Here is a 19,894-nt window from a genome sequence, read left to right on the forward strand (position 1 = left end):
CAAAATAAAATTCATAGTAGTGATTTAAAATTGTTTTTGGGAAGCAGGAAAATAAAAAGGAAATTACAGCAAATTATATTCAAAAACCCTATGGTAGAAATGTCAAAAAATAAATTGAAAATAAAAAATAAGTCAAATTGTTGTCAGCTTCCCTTTATTAGTAGTGGCTGTGTATCATTCAATCACACATAATCCTCTAGTTATGTGAATTTCAGGAACACAGGAAATATTCTTAGATTTTTTTGTATTGGCTTTCCAGATCAGTTTGATTTCTTTAGACACAGGGCTGGTAATGAGTTGCCAAACAAATGGATGCTCCCCTTAATTTCTGAACATAAAAACTATTAAACATGTTCAGAAAAGAGTAGAATGAGTTTGACCTCTTTTTTATCTCTTTTTTTCTTTTTTGTTTTGTTTTTTAATCTGTACATTTGTCTCCTTTTGTTACTGAATAGTTCTTGAAGGACTAAAAGAAATACCCCTCATATCTTTGCCATACCTGGAATAAGAGGTTCTGCTCTGGTGAAGGTGCTCAAGACAAGGGATGTGGGAAAGGAAAAGCTGACTGTAAAAAGTGCAGCTATGTGAAATTAGGTTTGAACTAGATGTGATATTTGGGGAATGTTCCTGTACTTCTGGGTAATATAACCCAGCATTCTTTTCCATCCTCCTGTGAAAGCAAGATCCATTCCCTCCTTTTCCAGTTATGATCACTTAGTAATGTAATTGTACTAGTGGTAAACATATTGCAGCTGTGATTTGGAGAGCTGGGGCATGCAGATACGTTGTATGTGCTAGGTGATCTCTTTGCTTTTTGCTATTGATATTTTAGCCAAAAAGGTGTCATACACATCAGAAGGTGTTTCTAAAAAGTTTCCTAAAAACCAATGCCTAGAAAAATACCCAAGTTGTAATCTTATTTCAGTGTCACCTGTTATGAAGGATCTGGATTATTTTATGACGTTCTGTTACCTCTGAGCCTGTCTGAGCTAGGGACCATAGGGACTATCACATAGATGTCCAGAGGTGAAGCAGACACATTTGTGTGGTCAAACCTTTCAACGACTGTTGTGAATTCAATATAATTTTGAATCTGTTTGAGCATCACTTACCTGCTGTATTAACAGCCAAAGAGCAAATTTTTTTTTTTTTTTTTGACTCTCCATTACTGTAAGGCCAATATTGGTTGAGAAATTTAAAACTATTTTCCTCAGTCTTTTAGGCTTACACCAACTCTTCTGCTTATTAAGATTCCAGATCATGTTTATTGGTTATCCAACCAATGTAGGTAGTTTGCACTAGGATATCCAAGTACTTTTTAAACAATTGGACTGAAAATTTTCTGGAAGGCATAGGTTTTATGTGGAGTTTCTTTCAGCCATTGTTAATATATCATGCTGCTGCATACTCTGCTTTTCCCATGAAGCATGGTAATGGTCTAGAAACTGGACTTCTGAGACAGACTTCTTGAGCTAAGGACTTCATTTTTCTTTAACTTACCAGAACCACAAAATTCTAACGTGAATTTCAAGACACATTAAGCCTCTCAAAAAAATTTGAAGGAAATGCTATTTTGCAGTATTTCAAATACAAATGAATAAGGCTTATTAGTCAATTTCCCCTAAAAAAATCATAGTTCATCATATAGGTCTAGGTTAAAACTAAGGTCTGATTTGATCAAAATGTTGTTTAAAGCTGGCTAAGTTATTGTTACTGTATCAGTATTTTTATTGAACATCGCAACAGTTTTATCAATCGTCCACTGACAATTAAATGAGATTTCTGCTAAATACCTCAAGTAAAAAATTCTTGCATTAAAAGGCCCTGGAGTCTATAACCTCATCTGTTGAATTAATAGCCTGTATCTGGGAACATGTCATCTGTTTAATGCAATTAAAGTTTTTTTACACTATGGAGCATTTGTGCAAAATGGTCTGTGTGCCTTTCCATGCACTGTGCACTGATTAACACTTGTAGGAACTCTAACATGGCTAAATCTGTTGATTTGTATTTTTGGATTTGTCAGTCATTAAGAGACCATTGAGTTTACCACTCACAGAAGCCATTATCCTAGAATTTTGCAGTTAGAAAGGTAGCTCTTGCCCACAAACAGGAGATCTTTTGCAGGATGTACAGAAGGTGGTGGTGCAAAACAAGTCTAAAGCCTTTCATAGGAATTGTCTACTGCTAAGAGTCTATTGTCTCATTATCTGAGATAAGCACATCAAACCTGGGGTAAGATGACCAGTGGAGAAACCTGCTAATTTGTGTAGCCCACCATCTGCAGTACATCTGGGTCCAGGAATGTTTAGCAACCTGCAGACCTGGAGAGTAGACCTGTGCAAACCTGTAGAGGCTCCTTGGCCATGCAAATAGACCTGCTTTCCTGAAGCCCTGTTGAGCCCTTCCAGCTCAGTGATGCCTCACACAACCCTGTACATGCCTAGGTTAGGCTCAGGTTTTCTAGGAAGGCTGAGAGTCCTGTTCCTACGCTGCACAGATGAGCAGTGTGTGCCTCATTAGGAAAAGACCTTGAGCTGTCAGGTTGACTGCTCATGCACCGTGTGAAGGTTTGTGCACACGTACTCTGCCCGTCCTCTGGGACAGTTTGAGCTCTCTCAGGATGTCCACAGTCTAATGTGTAACCTTAATCCTGATGTTCTCCCATTGCACCCAGCCTCTGGAGACCTTGAGCTCCAGCTGGATGTTGTGCACGAGGTGTGACACATGTTTCCAGCCCTTCATCACTGCTGTGCTAGGTGCTGTCCACTAACTCCTCCTGCACAGACAGAGACCCCAACATCCCAAACAAATCCGAATAATTACTGAACTCAGCAGTCAAAATTTCCTGGTAGAAAAAGGAAATGAACATAATACAACTCACACCAAAATGTCTGACCTGATGCTGGAGCAAAGGTGGCCAGCAGGAAATTAACTCAGATGTGCCTACCACCACACAGTGTTCTGATACTGAAATTAGACACATTTCTGCCAGGTTGGTCAACCAGTGGTGCCTCTGTTTTATTTGACTGAATTCAAGGCTGAACTTATGGATAGTATACAACACAGTGATATGTCCCTGTTACTCCTAAAACCATGCTAAAAAACATGAGTAGTAAATGCATTTTGTAGTAAATGAGGCATTTTATTCACTTGTTGGTCTATAAGAATGTGGGTAACTCATGCTTAGCTCTTCACTAAAAGAAGTAGTAATAATTTATAAGACAGTTATACATTATTTATAAATATACTCACAGTGTAAAATATTAATGTTTTCTCAAGAACTGGGAAAACAAAATCAGGCTTCTGCAAACCGTAGTAGATATTTTTTAGTCCCTTTTCACACAACGTAGACATTTATGCAATTTTTTCTTCTTTCCATTTCCAAATGCATTCATTTTTTCTAGTTTATTATTTTAATTTACATACTTATACATTACAGCTGTGTCAAGGGGAAAATGAGGGAGGGTTTTGTATATTAACAGGAAGGCCTACAAGTGCTATTTGGTGCACATTGGGAAAAATGTTCTGATGTGTACGTGCTTTCCTGGAATCACAATTGTTGGAAAGTCTCACTGGGTCTGCTGCTGACCACAAAGGCAATAACACAGTAACGAAGCTTTAAGTTGACTACATAAATCTTTTGCTCAATATTGCAGTCTAATTTCACCAGCAAAAATTCACAGCACCTGACACTGTAAAAGAGTAAGCAGTCTAATCTATGCTGCAAGAATCCATACTTACTGAAATACTCAAAATGCAAGTTACTGTTTTAGAAATCAGTATAGTGATGAGGCTCAGGTCTTTGCAACTTTCTTCTTTTTGTATGAATCATTATATTGAGTGAAAATAATGACTTACTTTTCTTATTCCATTAATGAAGTCATGAGAGGCTACCTGTGCTTTTGGAGTTATAGCAGAAGTATTAAGAATTTAGTACGTGAATTGAGGAGCTTATTAAATAGTAATATGCCAGCTAGTATGAGATGTTTCCCATATACCTGCTATTGGATACAAACCTAATATTTCTTTTGAAAATCTGAGAGAGAAATCTCTTGTCTGTCTAACAAATGATTTTTAATAACACAGAATAAAAATGCAGAAGCCACTCTAAAGTTGGAAGACCTTTGACTTTGCAACCAGATATTTTTCATCTTGAACTATTATTTAACTAAGTCATAAACATCAGAGTGATAACACATTAGTCAGTATTCACAGCCAATTTCAAGTCCACAGATATACAGCTAGACAAGAAGTTTCCTCGTTCCAAGAGAAGGAAGAAAGGCTTTTTGAAACCAAAGCTCATCGTAGAAATACTTTAGAAAGTGAACTAATTAAATTTACAAATTAATCCTCCATGTAATTATCAGATGACCATAATTTTTCAGATATTTAAAAATAATTCACCCAAACTTAAAATGTTTTTCTACAAGGGATATTAAATAAAAGGCTGATTAACATTTCATTTAGTGCTTTCTAGGAAACAGAAAAAAGTACTCAGATATGTAAAAATGAATTGTACTTTCTTCTGTGTTTGGATGACAACACCAAGTGATCGTCTTTCCTGATAACAATGCATTGCCCTGTACAAAAAGGCTGTTAGCAGTTACAGATTGTGCAATATTTTGGTGTAGTGCATTAATGCTACTCCCTTTCCAGTTAAGAAAATATGAAACACACATTTTTTTAAGGTTGTATACTTTTATAGTGCTTATTAGGGAAAGCTACAGTTTTGTTGAAAATAGCCCTACAGGATGAGTGCTATCCTTATTTTTTCCCAGACTAGGGCAATTTTTGGATAAATTCCACAAAAACACACGAAGAGTAAACTTTTTCCTTGTTGATTTATTGGACTGCCCATTATAGTGCTTGGCATAAAGCTCCCAGCTTCTGGATGTGTGCTAGGAAGCAGCAGTTCCAGTACTGTTGTTCACTTTTATGTCAGCAAGGTATTTTGGCACTGCCTCCCTTCCTACAATCTCAACTCAAGCAAGAAACTCTTTTTACAATGGTGTCCTTGACATTGTAAGGAATGTATTACCTCTGCATATAGCATCTCACCTCACAGCCTGCTGTTGTCTTTCCACATGAAGTGTCTGATCCCTGTGGATCTATCAGGTACTGCTAGCCCTTTCTTTGCAGACTATTGTTTACTGTGCATGCACAAGCTGAAAGAGAGCTCTTACAAAGAATTTCTCATTCTTTTATTTCTGAGGTGATTTAGAAGGAAACATTTTGATTAGCAGTTAAAGAGAGGTCTACCATCTACCTTTTTCTCAGAGTCAGAGGTTCTTGCTGGCATCACATGCAAGAACCAAATTGTCCCAGTGTTACGTTAAGGCAAGGCAGAGTCAGTTCTCAATTTCATATCATGATAGTTATAAATGCAGTATTAGTATAGTCAGTCAGCGTCTTCATACACACTGAAATTTTTCTGCAGACTCTCTGCATTAATTTCCAAATTCCCAGTATTTAGGAGCAGGGGAAAATCCAGGAATTTTTAGTGTCAGAATATGTTTAATTCAAACATACTCTGCATTTCAGCTGAGAGTTATTGAGCTGCAGACATCTTTGTATCAGTAGCTACATTTTTATTCTGAAATGAATAAAATGTAACAACTAATTTAATTATGATTGGGAACATCATAGAAAGCTGAGGATGTAGTAATTCCCATTTATACATTTTTTTAAATTCTGAGGTACTCAAGCAGGCATGACCTTTTTTTATTTCATCATGTCTATTGACTTTCTTTCATGCAGTGGATACCATTACTGCTCAGAAACAAGCTATCATAAATCCATGGAAGTTCATAACATTAGGGTTAAGACAGATATAATCAAGAGACCTTTCCTGAAAGCCACAAGTTGCTATACTTTGAAGAAATATCAGCAAAGCATTATTAACTGATTTAAAATATTATTTTTAATTCCAGAAATTAACTGGAATAATTTGCTCACCAAAATAAAGAAACAGTAGATTTTTCCAAACCAAAATTATTTATGGAGAGCAATTAAATTTAAAATAAAAAAATCATCTATTTGCTGAAACCAGAATTTCCCAAATGAAAATAAGATATAGAAATCAAGTTTGTGTTTAAATCTTTTTTTTTTTTTTGTCTCACAAAGGAACATGCCAGAATGATAAAAGAGTTTCAGTTCAATCTGGAACTAAATTGTATATGATAAACCAAGGTGCACATGACTTTGGGGGGTTTTTAAACTTAAAGCCACAAAGTTTCATTGAATTATGAATTGGACAAAACTTCTTTTCTTCCACTAGCCTCAAGTTAGAGGATTGTTTTCATCCTGAATGTATTTCTAAAGAACCAGAATACAGAAAAATTGCCTTCTAATTAACTACAGTGAACACAACTGGAACACTTGCAGAGACCTTTTATATGCCAGGAAACTCTTGTGACTATAAAGGCTTAAATTTATATTTATAAATATATATATATATATATATATATATATATATATATATATATATATATATATATATACATATGTTTAAAAAATTATAAGGAAAATCAAAGGTTGCAGGAGGAATTTTAGAAGTGTTTTCAAATTTCCCAGCAAGGCAAAAATAGTTCAGCTATTTAGACTAACCATAATTATTTATATTATGAGAATTATTTGTCTGTTAGAAAACACTGGGAATGAACAGACTTCCAGCAGAAGGGACAGAACCTGCTTCAGGATCAGTTTGAGATACACAACACAACTGCAATTATGATGATTGGTGAGCATCAGAGCATCATTTCAATACAAAACGTTTTCCCTTTTAGTCTTACAAGAAGGCTGTAAAGACTTCACCACTCCTCTGATAACTAAGAATCTTCTGAATGGCATTTAAAACTGTTAATTTCTAGTGTGCTCTATCTCATGGAGGTATTCAGTCTTGGAGTCTTTTCTCCCCTAATTTGCTAAGGAAGATGAGTCAAACTCATTGAATCTTGTCTCATAAGATGACATCTTAATTCCACATACACTCCCTTTGGCTTTTTCCTCCATTCATTCCAGATTGTTCTTTCTGAACAAGCCTGAGCACAGGTGCAGTCAGTATTTTGGATGGGATTTCCAGTGTGGCTTGCACAGTGGCACTGAATTGCCATTGAAAAATATTGAAAGTGTTTTGCTGCGTGTATTCCAGGATCATAATTTTCCTAGTAGTCTTGCTATACCAAAGACAGTTCTCTTTTAATCAGCTTTGCTAGTATTTCCTCCTAATGAGTTCCCAGTCTACAGAAGGATTTATTAAATACCACATAAATGGCTTTGCACATCAAATAGTGAACTATCTCTATTAATTTCTATTAATCCTCAATGTCATCCAGACCCAATTTGTCACATTGCTAAGAATACTCCTTTATATTATCTCATTAGCAGGTGTTTAGATTGGGTAGAACAGTAATTCAGGGAAATCCTTAATATTATAGAAAAAAATAACCCTTGATCTCTGTGCAAATCATTCTGTTAATCACATTGTTATACTCTACCCTTCATATGCTCTTTCATTAGCCTACATTTTATAATTCTACCTGTAGGTTTCCTAACATAAATAAGCACCACATATTTTACTTAAGTTATATGATTAAAAAGAGACAGGCAAACAGCAGGGGCAAACATAACAAGGCATGCTGAGAATCACTTCAGGAAACATAATGTTTCCCTCAAAATGGTTCAAGAAATGCCTAGAATATTTTCCTGCTATATATACAAAATCGGGTTTTTTCATTCTTTCTTAAAGAATAGTTTATCTAATTTTTGACAGTAATTCAAGTCCTTAAAATTATTGAAAATCATTTGATGTCTGAATATTTCTAGAGAGTCTAATCAGTTTTAATGCTCCAGCCTCCAGGTTTACCTTTGCTTTGGAGAATTGTACCCTCTCTAAACGAAAACTTCATCCAACATATTAACAGTTGTTACATGGCTTTGTGCAACTTTTTTCAAACCCAGCTATTAATAGTGAAGGACATTCTTTTTATTTTTGTTTTTCCAGTGAAATGTCAGAATTTTGTGCAGAACACATATAGGTTTTCTTAGAAAAAGCTACTTGAAAAGGAAATGAAGCTTCTGTCAGGAAAAAATTGTTAATAGAAAATGCTCAACTTCTTCTGTTGCCTGAATCCATTTGAATGTCCCAATCTCAGCTGGCCAAGAAGTGAATACCATAAAAGCTTTTTCAGCTATTTTAACAGCAGGCTGGCATCAAATTGCCTTTCTCCAAACCCACACAACTTTCCTGGCAGTATGTGTTACAACTTTTGTGGAGGGCTCCCATGTAATTACCCCAAATGTGCATAAAACGAAGATGCCTCTCCTTTGGTTAAGCAGTAGTTCAGCTCTCTTTGGAACAATGTACCTGGTATGGGGTCTGCAAATCAAGGAATATGCTGAAAATTGAGATAATTCAGAGAAAAAATGTGAGACTGACTTGAGCTGAAAAACAAGTATAGAACTGACTTGCAAGAGAATGCGTTCAGTTTGTTGAAGAGAAAGTTAAAGGGCTACCCAGCTGCAACCCCAAAGTGGATCCCACACAGCAGGAAAAATATCATAGAGGTAATTTTGAAACAGCAAGCAAAACTATTGGAAGACCCGATGATGGGAAGCTGCCATCATGCAAAAGCTACACTGCAAGCAAGATTCCAGTCTTGACTATGAACATGTGAGGAAGACATGCAGTAGTTTCTTTATGATTTCAAAACAAGAGTTGATATTTTTGAAAAAAAAAAATCATGGTCTATTTATATTTAAGCATAACTACTGTATTTGATGTAGTAGATAATTCCAGAATATACTGGTTTATGCAGTGAAGCTGAGGAGATGGCTACACTGGTCCCATCTGTCCTCAAAATACCTGATTCACTGAATGCATTTGCTCTGACATTACACTCTACAGTCATAATGTGGTTATTTCAGTCTGACTTTTTTTTCTTCTGTCTTCTGTTATGTCTTGTTTGCTGTGCTGCCTTTGCATTTTTTTATTTCCTTTTTGTTGCATTTATTTACTTATTTGTTTTGTGTGTGTTTGTGGGTTTTTTATTGGTCGGTTGTCTGTTTTGTGTTGTTTTCGTTTGGTTTGGTTTGTTTCTTTCTTTCTTTTGCCCAGGAATTGGCCAAGGGGTTCCAGTGGTGGCCCTTATTGTGGAAGGAGGTCCCAATGTCATCTCCATTGTCCTGGAGTACCTGCGAGACACTCCTCCTGTTCCCGTTGTGATTTGTGATGGCAGCGGCCGAGCATCTGACATCCTTGCCTTTGGCCACAAATACTCTGAAGAAGGAGGGTAAGTCATTTCATGACTTATGTTCTTTCTCTATCCACAGGTTCAAAGTAGTGGTAAAGCAGAGCACAGGAAATTATTAAGATTTTATACAGAAGCCACACCTACCTCACATGGCCATTTCCATCTTTGATATGGGTGAAATATTGAAGGTATTCAGAACATAACAAAATAAGCCTTAAAACAAGGCTCATCTCTGAGTCTGCTCTTCTTCAGACTGGAGAGTCCCAGCTCCCTCAACCTTTCCTCATGTATGAGGTGATCCAGTCCCTTGATCATCTTAGTGGCCCTGCTCAGACAGGGACAGCTACTCCAGCCCTGGAGAAAATTACTTGTAGTGTGTCACCACCACACGGGAGATTGCTTATGATGGAAAAAATTAATCTGAGGACCCCTTCTTTACATCCTCTTGTGGAAGTGTAGCTGTACTCTTGGTCTGTTTCTTGGCACCTGTGAACAAGGACTTGGCCCTGCCTCATAAGAGATCAGTTGCAAATAAGGCTACAGGCATCCTACATCAAGAGTAGCAGCGTGTCCATTAGAAAATGCTGAAGCTTTCTTGGCCCACACCCTTATGGCTGCCCTAATCTGTTCCTTACCTGACAGCCACAAGCACCCTCAGAGGATTTCCAGGTGTTCAGCAATGATCATGGACTTTTCCTCTCAGAAATTCCCAAATCAGAACTCAGTCTGATGCTCAGAGTAGAAAACAACAAATAAAGAGAAGATTTAACAATTTAAGAATACAAATCTGTAAACATTGAGCTCTAGACCAAGCAGAATTATGTCTTTTAGAAGTAAATGTGATCATGAACTCACTCAACCTAAAACTCCTACTGGGAAACAGATAGTTTTCCACAAATGCTTAAATCCATTTTATATTCAGGTTCTTGCTTAGTACAGCATTACATCTGTGATACATAAGAATGTGCCAGGTTTCACTGAGTCTTTGAGAAGCTGTTTCTCTGTTTTCAGTGACCTCACTGATAACATTTCACATAACCTTATTCAAATATGCTTCGTCCTTGTATTTGTTATGTACATCTACCTTGTCTGTGTTCCAATGTCACCATAAAAAAATACAGGAGGAGACTTAAATAATTTACTTGAATATATAAATGGGGCTTTTATGAAAGGCTTTTTATGAGGACCTGTGGTGACAGGACAAGGGGCAATGATTTTAAACTGAAAGAGGGTAGCCTCAGGCTAGATATGAGTAAGATAATATTTACTGTGACTCTGTTGAGGCACTGGCAGAGAAGCTGTGGGTGCCTCATTCCTGGAATTGTTCCTAGCCATGTTGGATAGAGTTCTAAGGAACCTGATTCAGTGAAGTGTGTCCCTGCCCATGGCAGAAACATTGAAATTGGATGATCCTTAAAGATCCCCTCCAACCCAGACCATTCTATGATTCTGTGAATTTGTGATGCTGTGGCTCTATTTCCTCATCACAAACTCCTGCCTGTAGAAAAGGCAAGTTATACTATCAACAGAAGCAGAACAAGCAATTTCTTACCTGAGACTCTCATATCTGGCTTTGTGAAAGGTATTATTCTGTCTTACTATGGGTGTGGTTAATGTGGGGGTCCCATTCCAGATTGCTTCCTGCAACATTATCGACCAACAAAATAACTCATTTTTTTCTGTTCACTTTGCACTAAATAGAATGTACAAACGATGAAATTTGCCAAACTAGCAAGTGGAAATTTCTGTGTCTTCATTCTGGTTTAGAAAACATCAGTCTGGAATGCAGTGATATTTTTAATAATACAGAAGCAAAACATCAGTATCATTATATTCATTAAAAAAAATCAATATCATTATATTCACTAAAATATTTTATCCAAATACATTAGACTTCAGCTATAAATTGGATTATTTTCCCCCATCTCTAGCCTATGTTTGAGCAGTGCTTAGCACTATGAGGACAATACCAAATTATTGGTATATACAATAATACCAATACCATTGCCATGTTAACTGAATTCAGCTAATAACTTTTTCTTTTGGATATAATCTAAGCAGGTTATAGAAAACTGTGTTTATTAAACTCTAAATCAAATTAATACATCTAAGTTGCGTGCAAAGTTTAATTCTGCAGTCACAGTGTAATCAGACTATCAAATCAAAAACCTATTTTAATTCTGGACACCTGTCAGAAGTAAGGTGTTCTCTGAGACACAGTGTATCTTCCAGCTGCTACGGACTGGGTATCTAATTTGAATAATTCAACACTTAGTTCATTAATGGCAGAAACAAACTCACTTGCATGCTTATATTATTATGCTTACTTTGCACAATCCTAAATTCTAACTCATGGCATCCCAACAAAGATTAATTTTCTACACATAAAAATGTGTGAGTGTGTCTACTAAGCACTGCTGTGAGTTCTGTGAGGTTTTAAGTTAATTTGAAAGTTTGTTTCCATGGGGAAAATAACTATGTCTGGAAATGACAGAGAAAAAATACATCTCTCTCTCTGCTTGAGTTTTGACCAGTGTTGTGCCAATCCATCCATTTAAAGAAATCCTTTTGTGTATTGAGCAGTCGCCTATCTGCCCAACAGGTCCTTTTGTATTGTGTTTCAAAGAACTGTGCTGTGCCAGCCTTCCCTCCTTATTAATGATTCTTCCTAGAAAGTTCCACATAGCAGAAAAATTCATGATTTCTTATACTGATGAAGGTGTGGTACAATGCCAATGCCTATGCTTCTTCGAAAGGACAGGAGACAAGCTTCAATCTGCCTTTTTAAGGCCTAACTGCAGGCTTTTCTCAGGACAAAGCAGTCCCACAGGACAGTCTTTGAGTAGGAATTTTCACTGGGAGAGCAGCCTCAGTGGAGGAGGAGGCTGGCAGCAGGACCCAGAGCTGTGCCCACAGCGCCTTGCAGGAGGTGCCGCCTGCTGCTCTGCCAGGCACCACCACCACGGCAAAGGAAGGGTGAAACACACCTCGAAGGAAAGATGTCTTTGGGGGAACATCAGTGTGGTGGTCTCATTGTCTCATCTCTCTCATTGAAATTGCAGGGGGAGGTAAGGCACATGTGCAGTTCTCTACGGAGCTGAATTTTTCGCATTACTAGTGTCAGATACACAAAACTAACATGGGGCGAGTGTTTAAGTTTATTAGGACTTTAATATCAGAAACTAAATTTTGGTTCCTTAGTCTGGAAAAGTCTGTAACAGAGTTTTAAGAATTTAATAGGTGGATACATTTCAGTACAAGAAATAAAATTCTCAGAAGTAATTTAGTAGAGCTGAGTAAATTCCTGGTACCTTTTACATTTTAATCACAAACAAGCTGTGTCCGCAGTATAACTTAAATAAGAAGGCATCTTAAATGCAACATTCCCCATGCGGTAAATTGGAAGAATTATTTGGCTGCTTTTCACTATTGGCCTTGATTAAAAGGTCAGGTTTTTCAGGCTCTGAAGCCCTTATTTTTTCTTTTACTTCAAAATACGATGAACAGCATTGAGGGCTGAGAACATAAGATCAATCATAAAAATGTAAATTTAGTCTCTACTAAGCCCTAAGTGAATATCTTCATTGGTAGTAAATTTTCACATACAGCTGGAGTATTTTGGATTGTATAATCAAGGATGGATGCCTTTTCATGTCATTTACTTGCATAAAAGCAAATAAATGAAATGAAAGTAAAACAAATACAAAGAGCAATTTTTAGGAATATTTTGAAGCTTTTCATTCTCAGAGATTTTTTTTCTTTATTAAATACTGAATTTAAAATCAGAGAAACTAAACACTATGTTAGAATTATGTCGCTTCTTAGAAAAATATTTCCTTATTGAATGAGAAATTACTTGCAGTATTTGAATGCAGTCTCCAAGCTGAAATTATAGCTCATTAACTATTTTATCAGTTCTACTCCTGCAAGCATGAGACTCTTAAGAGTTCAATTTAATGCCATAAAAATTTACTTCTTGCCTAATATTCACAAGGAAATATCAAACTTTCTCTGTGCTTTAAATGAGCATCCTCATATGAGAATTATTAAAGATTGCCTTTGGACTGATCTTTCTCTGGATCCACTGTGGCATAGGTCTTAGGATTCAAATCTGAAGAATATTATTTGCATCCCTTTTTGCTTATAGGCAAAATACAGGAATTTTTTCACTTTGAACAAAAGGGATCATAAGGTATGATATGATTCTTCAGTATTCCCCATGGTCTGTACCACATCACCGGGAATCACTGATCCAAATCATGTCTGAATTAATTTGTAAAATTATTTTCACATTACATATTTTATAACATTACTTTTCTCTTGTAATAAAGTACTTTGCAAATCAAAACTGGGACACAAGAAGGTCAATTTGTTGACCTTGGGAGGGTCAATATATTCATCTCTCTTTTGGTGAAGAAACAGCCTTTCAATAAACTGTGGTCAGGGAAAAATTATGTAGAACAACTAGCAGTGAAGGTCTGAAGCTGATTCCTAGTAAAAGCACACAAACATCCCTGTTTGAATACAGTGAAGGAATAATTACATATAATTTATTTTATTACTACTACTAATAATAATTTATTTATTACAAATAATTTACTTTTTGTCTTTTCACAAACAATGACATGCAAAATATATGGATTTGAAAATGTTTAAGACATTCATCCAGTCCCAGAAAGTTTCACGACTGTATCTTATTTGTAAACTAGTAAAAAAAATATGAGCAGAGCCTCTGGTCATGTTTCTTACATAAGGTGTGATTGTCTAGAGTGAAAATCATAATAAAAACAAAAAATCCCATAAGGTTCCTATAAGGAAGGGTAGGGCATAATTTTCACATCCCATTGATATTTGATAGATATATTTACCTTTTCTTGGGAAAAAATACTTCAAAAATGAAAAGTTAGAAACAGATTATGTTCAATTCATTAAGTGAAGTGTATTATTTAAAGACATTTCAAAGCTTTTTGAGAACAATACATTTTTAAAAATCTGTGATGGAGTTGCATTTTGAAAGTGAGCTAGTGCATAATCTTTTTAACTCTCTAGTACATTGTATGATTCCAGTACTAAAAATCTTTGAAGAAAAAGAAAGTTAAACGAGTTAGGTGGTGGGCTACACTTCCGATCTTTCTCCAATAATAGCTACAAAATCACATGCCATGAGTTTGAAACATTAAGTGAAATGTCTCTCATCACCTCAAATATTGAGCATAGCTTAAAAAAATTAATTCTTTCTGAGGAGTAGGTCAAAATATTGTAACCTGTCTTCTGCATCAACCAAAGCAATGAAGAAAGTTTTGCTTTACTGTTTAATCATCCAGTATGTCTTGGACAGGGTGTTGCCTTTTTTACTTTGTCAGTTCAGGATTTGGAAGTGGCCTCTCCTGACTGATCCTAAACCAAGAATCATAGTAACACAGAAAAGTTTTGATCGAAAGGCTTCCTTAGAGGTCATCAAATCTGACTCCCCTTCCCTGGGCAAGTTCATTTTCAAGTAGATCATGTTGCTCAGAGTCCTCTCTGACCTGACCCCAAATGTTGTCAGGGATGGGGCACCTACCAGGTCTCCGGGACATCTCTTTCACTGTTTTATCATTGTTGTAAACAATCATCTTTTTATTTATACCCAATATAAATCAACACTCTTTTGGTTTTAAAATCATTGCTCTTGTTCTATTTCAACAGACCCTGCTCCTGTGTCTGACCTCATCTTTCTTACGGGCACCCTACAAGTGCTCAAAGGCCTTAATAATGTTTCCTCAGAGCCTTCCTTTCTCCAGGCTGAACATTCCCAACTCTTTCAGTCTTTCCTCACAGGAGAGGTGCTCCAGTCCTCTGATCAGCAGCAAGACCTCCTCTGGACCTGCTCAGGCAGGTGCATGTCCTTCCTGTGCTGGGGACCCCAGAGCTGATGCAGCACTGCAGTGGGCTCTCATCAGAGCAGAGCAGAGGGACAGAATCCTCTTCCTTGCCCTTCTTGCCCACGGGGCTTTGGATGCAGCTCAGGACATGATGGTTTATTTGGGCTGTGAGTGCACACTGTCAGCTCTTGTCCAGCCCTGCACACTGCAGGGCCCCAGGTCCTTCTCCAGAGGGCTGTTTGTGATCTGTTCATCCCTCAGCCTGTGCTGCTCTTGGGAGTTGCCCCAACACAGGTGCAAGACTTTGCTCTTGTTCTTCGGGAGTTGTCAAATGCCTCAGCCTTGTTTTGTACATCATTGTAAGTTTTTAAGCCTTGCTTATAAGATGGGGTAAATGTTTTCTTCAACCTTCCTTTTTTCACTGACATACCAGAAGAAACCCATCCTGTTATTTTGTGTATTCCTTGCTAAGTTCAGCTTCCTCTTTTCGTGGCTTTCCTCACGCCATCCTGCATAACTGGGCTGTGTCTCTAATCTCTGCCCAGGTTACCTGTACCTTTTTCACTGATGGTGCATTTACTGATTTTTTTTTTTTTTTTTTTTTTTTTTTTTTTTTTGTTTAACCAGCAGGTCATTCTTGGGCTGTATGGAAAGTGTCCTTAGAGATCTGCCAGCTCTGTTCTGCTCCTTGAGGGCAATTTCCCAGGGCAGCTCTGCTGCTGAGAGAGCCTCTTCCCAGGGGGTCCTATTGACTAACTCCTTGAGCCCATTCAAGGGTTTCTTTCTTAAAATTCAAGATCCTGACTTTTCTGGAGAGCCATACTGTTCAGTTCTGATAATCTGATGTGTCAAGACTAAGGTTGGCATCTTCTGAAAATAAATAAACAAGCAAACGAAACATACCCACACACTCTTAGGCAAAAATTATGAGTAAATTTTTGTTCTGAAAATAAATGCAAATGTATACCACTCTGCTTTAGAGGACAGATTTTTGACATTAACTACCTAAATTCCATCAGCAATCTGGAATCTCTGGGAAAGAAAGAAAAGCTGAATAGACCTGGACTGGTGGGATAATGGGCATGCCTTATATATTTAGGGAATGAAAGAATAGTTTCAAACTGAGGAAGACAAAAAACAGGTTACACGGTTGTTTTGTGGTACATTTTGTTTAGGCAGGAGTAGTATTCTTTCCATGCCAAGTAAGTGGAATTCAATCATGTCATCAAAATGCCCCAAAAAGGATTTTACTGACATGTTGCAAAATATTTTTAGAACTGAAGCCTACTAGAAAGACTACAAAAATACTGTCTTCTGACACTATTCAGTCTATGCTGGCTTTGATGGAAGTCATAAGTGTAGTGTTTCAGTCTGGTAAAGTGGGCCCATCTCTTTTTTCCTGAATCTAAAACTAGGAAACCTTGATTTTAAAAAGCATGGATTTAAGGTATGTGTGTGTAAGAATGGTGGTGGTGTTTGCAAAGGAGATAAGTCACTCCTCCACCTGCAACTCACAGTGGCCTTGCTCACAGTACTCTGTTTTAAATTACTTGTTTGACACAAATTGGATTTGATGTCTGCCTCATAGATTTAGCCTTTAATAGCATGGAACACTTTGTGTTTGTCCCGGCTGGACTACACAATTGGGAACTTTGATTTTATATCTTCTAACATTTATAGACTCCCAAGGAATAAAAGTGATACCTTATGGATATAACTGATTTCAGGGCAAACAAAGCTATGATTACTTTACTGGAAAGATTGCTGCTTTGTTTATGTTTCTGATTATAATTGCTTCAAGTTTTTGATCTCACAAAGACATTGAATAGCCTTGATGTATATTTGCAGACCAAGGAGATGTTACAGAAAAACAATTAGTGAGGGTAGAAAACTGCATAAATCAAATTATGACTACAGGAAGTTTCTGAGCAGCAGTACTTCAACAGATGTTTTAGCATGTTGTTAAGGAAGCCCTTCTTGATTTTTTTGGGTTTTTTAAATTCTGTATCATTCACATGAAGTTTGCTTTTCATGCTGCTTAAACTAATGCTATTATGGAGTTCCTAAGAGCTTTAATTCAAGAAAGAAAAGTGGTGGCTGCTGAGGACACAATTCTGCTTTCACTCAATGCAATTTTCTCTTGCTTCCTTTGTGAGTTGTCCTGAAACAGAGACAATTTCTGAAATGAAGTTTCATATTTGGATTCTACACAGTTTTTAAGGAAAATCAGGTCATTATAAGAAAGTGGGATGGTTCACATTCCATAAACTTTGGAAATGTTTTCTGAAATCTTTAATTTGAGAATCTTCCAAGTCCATGTATTTTTCATATAATTTTCCTGCTCTTTCCTATATTTCACTTTCATATGCAGTTTCGAAGGAAATTATTTATTTCTATGAATCTCTTTATCTTCTCCAGGTGATGTTTTTGGGAAACTTATTCATTGTGGGAAAGTTATTCATAACATCTTTTTTCTTTCTTCATTTAAAGGATGGAAAACCCCATAGTTCTGATCTACTTATTAATACAGTAATATCATCATTTTGTATAAATTTGATTAAAGCAAATTTCCAACACCTTTTTTTTTCAAGAGCCAAAAGTCAGAATTTATATCATCTATGATCTAGTTGCAACTAATATACTTTGCAACTCAAAGTGCGTTAGTGCTTGTCCTGGTATCAGCCTTTCCAATCTGATTCTCTTCAGCAGGGAGTCCTGCATTTCCACTGGCATTCTTGACATTGTGTTTCATGTCCCCATGTGCTTGCAACATCCTTGCTCCTGTACAGGAGGTCAGGTTATCTCTCTTATAATTTCCACACAGCAAGTCCTCTGCTGCCAGCTCCAGGGTAGTCCACCAAGAGGGCTGGAAGTTTTAGCTCATCATGTGTTGCCTTTTTGTGAGGAAGGCAGGTCATGCTGCAGGGAGGGAGGGTGCTTACATGCTGCCTAATGCACGAGCAGTAGATTGCAGGGTTGCTACCACTCCAGCATCCCAAGACATAGGACATCCAGGGGCCAGACTGCTCCTAGATGAAAACAGGAAGTGCAGAGGAAGACTTACCACTCAGAGGGAGCCTGTGATAAAGTAGAAGACAGCAGAAGAAGCCAGGCATAGAAAGAACAGTGATCCATCCACACAGCGTGGTATAAAATCCCATGAAAGCACATTGACATATGCTTTCCAGGCTTCTTTTTGAAGCCAAAGTCCTATTCAACAGGAATATTTACTTCCAAAATCAAATTCATATGGTAGAGAACATATGCATTCCATATGCCAGATCTTCTACAGATCTTCTGAATACTTCCATGCACTTCTTTCCCATTCCCATTTGTTGTCTCTTCTAACAACATGTTTGCTGCAGCTGTAAAGACTATATAATGAAACTAGATTTGAAAACCAGTGGTGTAATGAATATCCTGCAGTCTCATTTGTGCCTCTTCACTGCAGTAGCACATGCACCTTTAGTCAACAGTATGCAAAAATGAAGGATTAGGTCATTGTTCTCCCAAAGCAGCTGCCCTAAGCTAAAAAGGCTTTTAAATACCTGCTGCTCCTGATATTTCTCTGCAGTTGCTTCAGGACTAAATATGTTTTTATCTTCTGGCCTAAAGTATGAGACATGAAGATTCTCTGATTTTCACTCCACTGGCTGACTTACCCCATAAAATATTTCAACTTAGCTAACTTAAAACACTGAGATATATTTTTTAAGTGAGAAAACTGCTGTAGTACAGAAGCATCAAAGGATTTATGTTCTAAATTAGAGCCCAGTATTCTGTAACTTTGACATTAAGAACCAAAATGTTTCACCCAGAAAAGTTCTGAGGAATAGGCTTTTTGTTACAAAGAGGTAGGTAGTACTTATATTTCATATACTATTACTATTTATTTCTGCTGTTGGGCTACTTTTTGCAAGTAATGGCCTTAGCATTGAGGAGCAATATTAAATGGGTTCTCTTGAGCTTCAGGAAGATCAACAAAATGGCCAAAATCAAAATGTTTTCTTTGAGTGGAGTGAGGAACAGAGAATTTTTTTTTTGCTTATGAGGTCTTGCATAGCATCAGTAGGCTGAGTGACATATTCAAACTAAAATCAAAAGCACTGACAACATAAATGTTCCCAGTTTCATAAAGTTAACTACAAGTTGAATTTTTCTAACTCACTGATAGAAAGGAGTCTTCAGTTCACTTAAAAGTGTTGGTCTCCCTCAAGTTCAGACTGTCAGCGTAGTTCTTGTTTTTGTTAGGAAATCCCACTGAGCTGATAGTTTGAATGACCTTCTGTCATGCAATATGTGGGAACTGATATGAAAACTTTGTAGATGAGGGAGCTCAGCACAATCAACATTTTCTCCTAGAACAGTGTTTTCCAATTTATCTCTTATGGTTTCAGCAATTCCTGATCTTGAAACCTGCCCAAAACAACCTTCAGTCTTCTGTTGACTCTTCTTTTTTTTGACCTTCCTCCCTGAAAAGAGTTGAAATGAAATTACAGTGTTCACTCATGTCTGGTTTTTCACTTGATCTTTTCTTTTTGAATTTCAGACTTATCAACGAGTCTTTGAGGGACCAGTTGCTAGTTACCATCCAGAAGACTTTCACATACACCCGAACCCAGGCACAGCACCTCTTCATCATCCTCATGGAGTGCATGAAGAAGAAGGAGCTGGTATGTTGAGTTCAATGCATTGTTTTGATCAAGTGTTTTATGTGCCTGTTGGAAGGTATCATAAATCTGGTCTCTGTTTTCCAGACTATAAAGTGATATCATG

General features: G+C 37.0%; 1 protein-coding gene across 1 annotated transcript in view; it reads left to right on the plus strand.

Annotated features, from left to right (window-relative positions):
• The window catches only part of TRPM3 (transient receptor potential cation channel subfamily M member 3), a 261,595-nt gene that overhangs the window by 159,872 nt on the left and 81,829 nt on the right, over window positions 1-19,894 (plus strand). The window contains exons 7-8 of the mRNA XM_050986919.1: window positions 9,119-9,293; window positions 19,668-19,791. Of these exons, the coding sequence (XP_050842876.1) occupies window positions 9,119-9,293; window positions 19,668-19,791 (299 nt within the window). The remainder of the gene's footprint in view (window positions 1-9,118; window positions 9,294-19,667; window positions 19,792-19,894) is intronic.

Source organism: Serinus canaria, chromosome Z (genome assembly GCF_022539315.1).
Source record: "Serinus canaria isolate serCan28SL12 chromosome Z, serCan2020, whole genome shotgun sequence".
In the NCBI taxonomy this organism is placed as follows: domain Eukaryota; kingdom Metazoa; phylum Chordata; class Aves; order Passeriformes; family Fringillidae; genus Serinus; species Serinus canaria.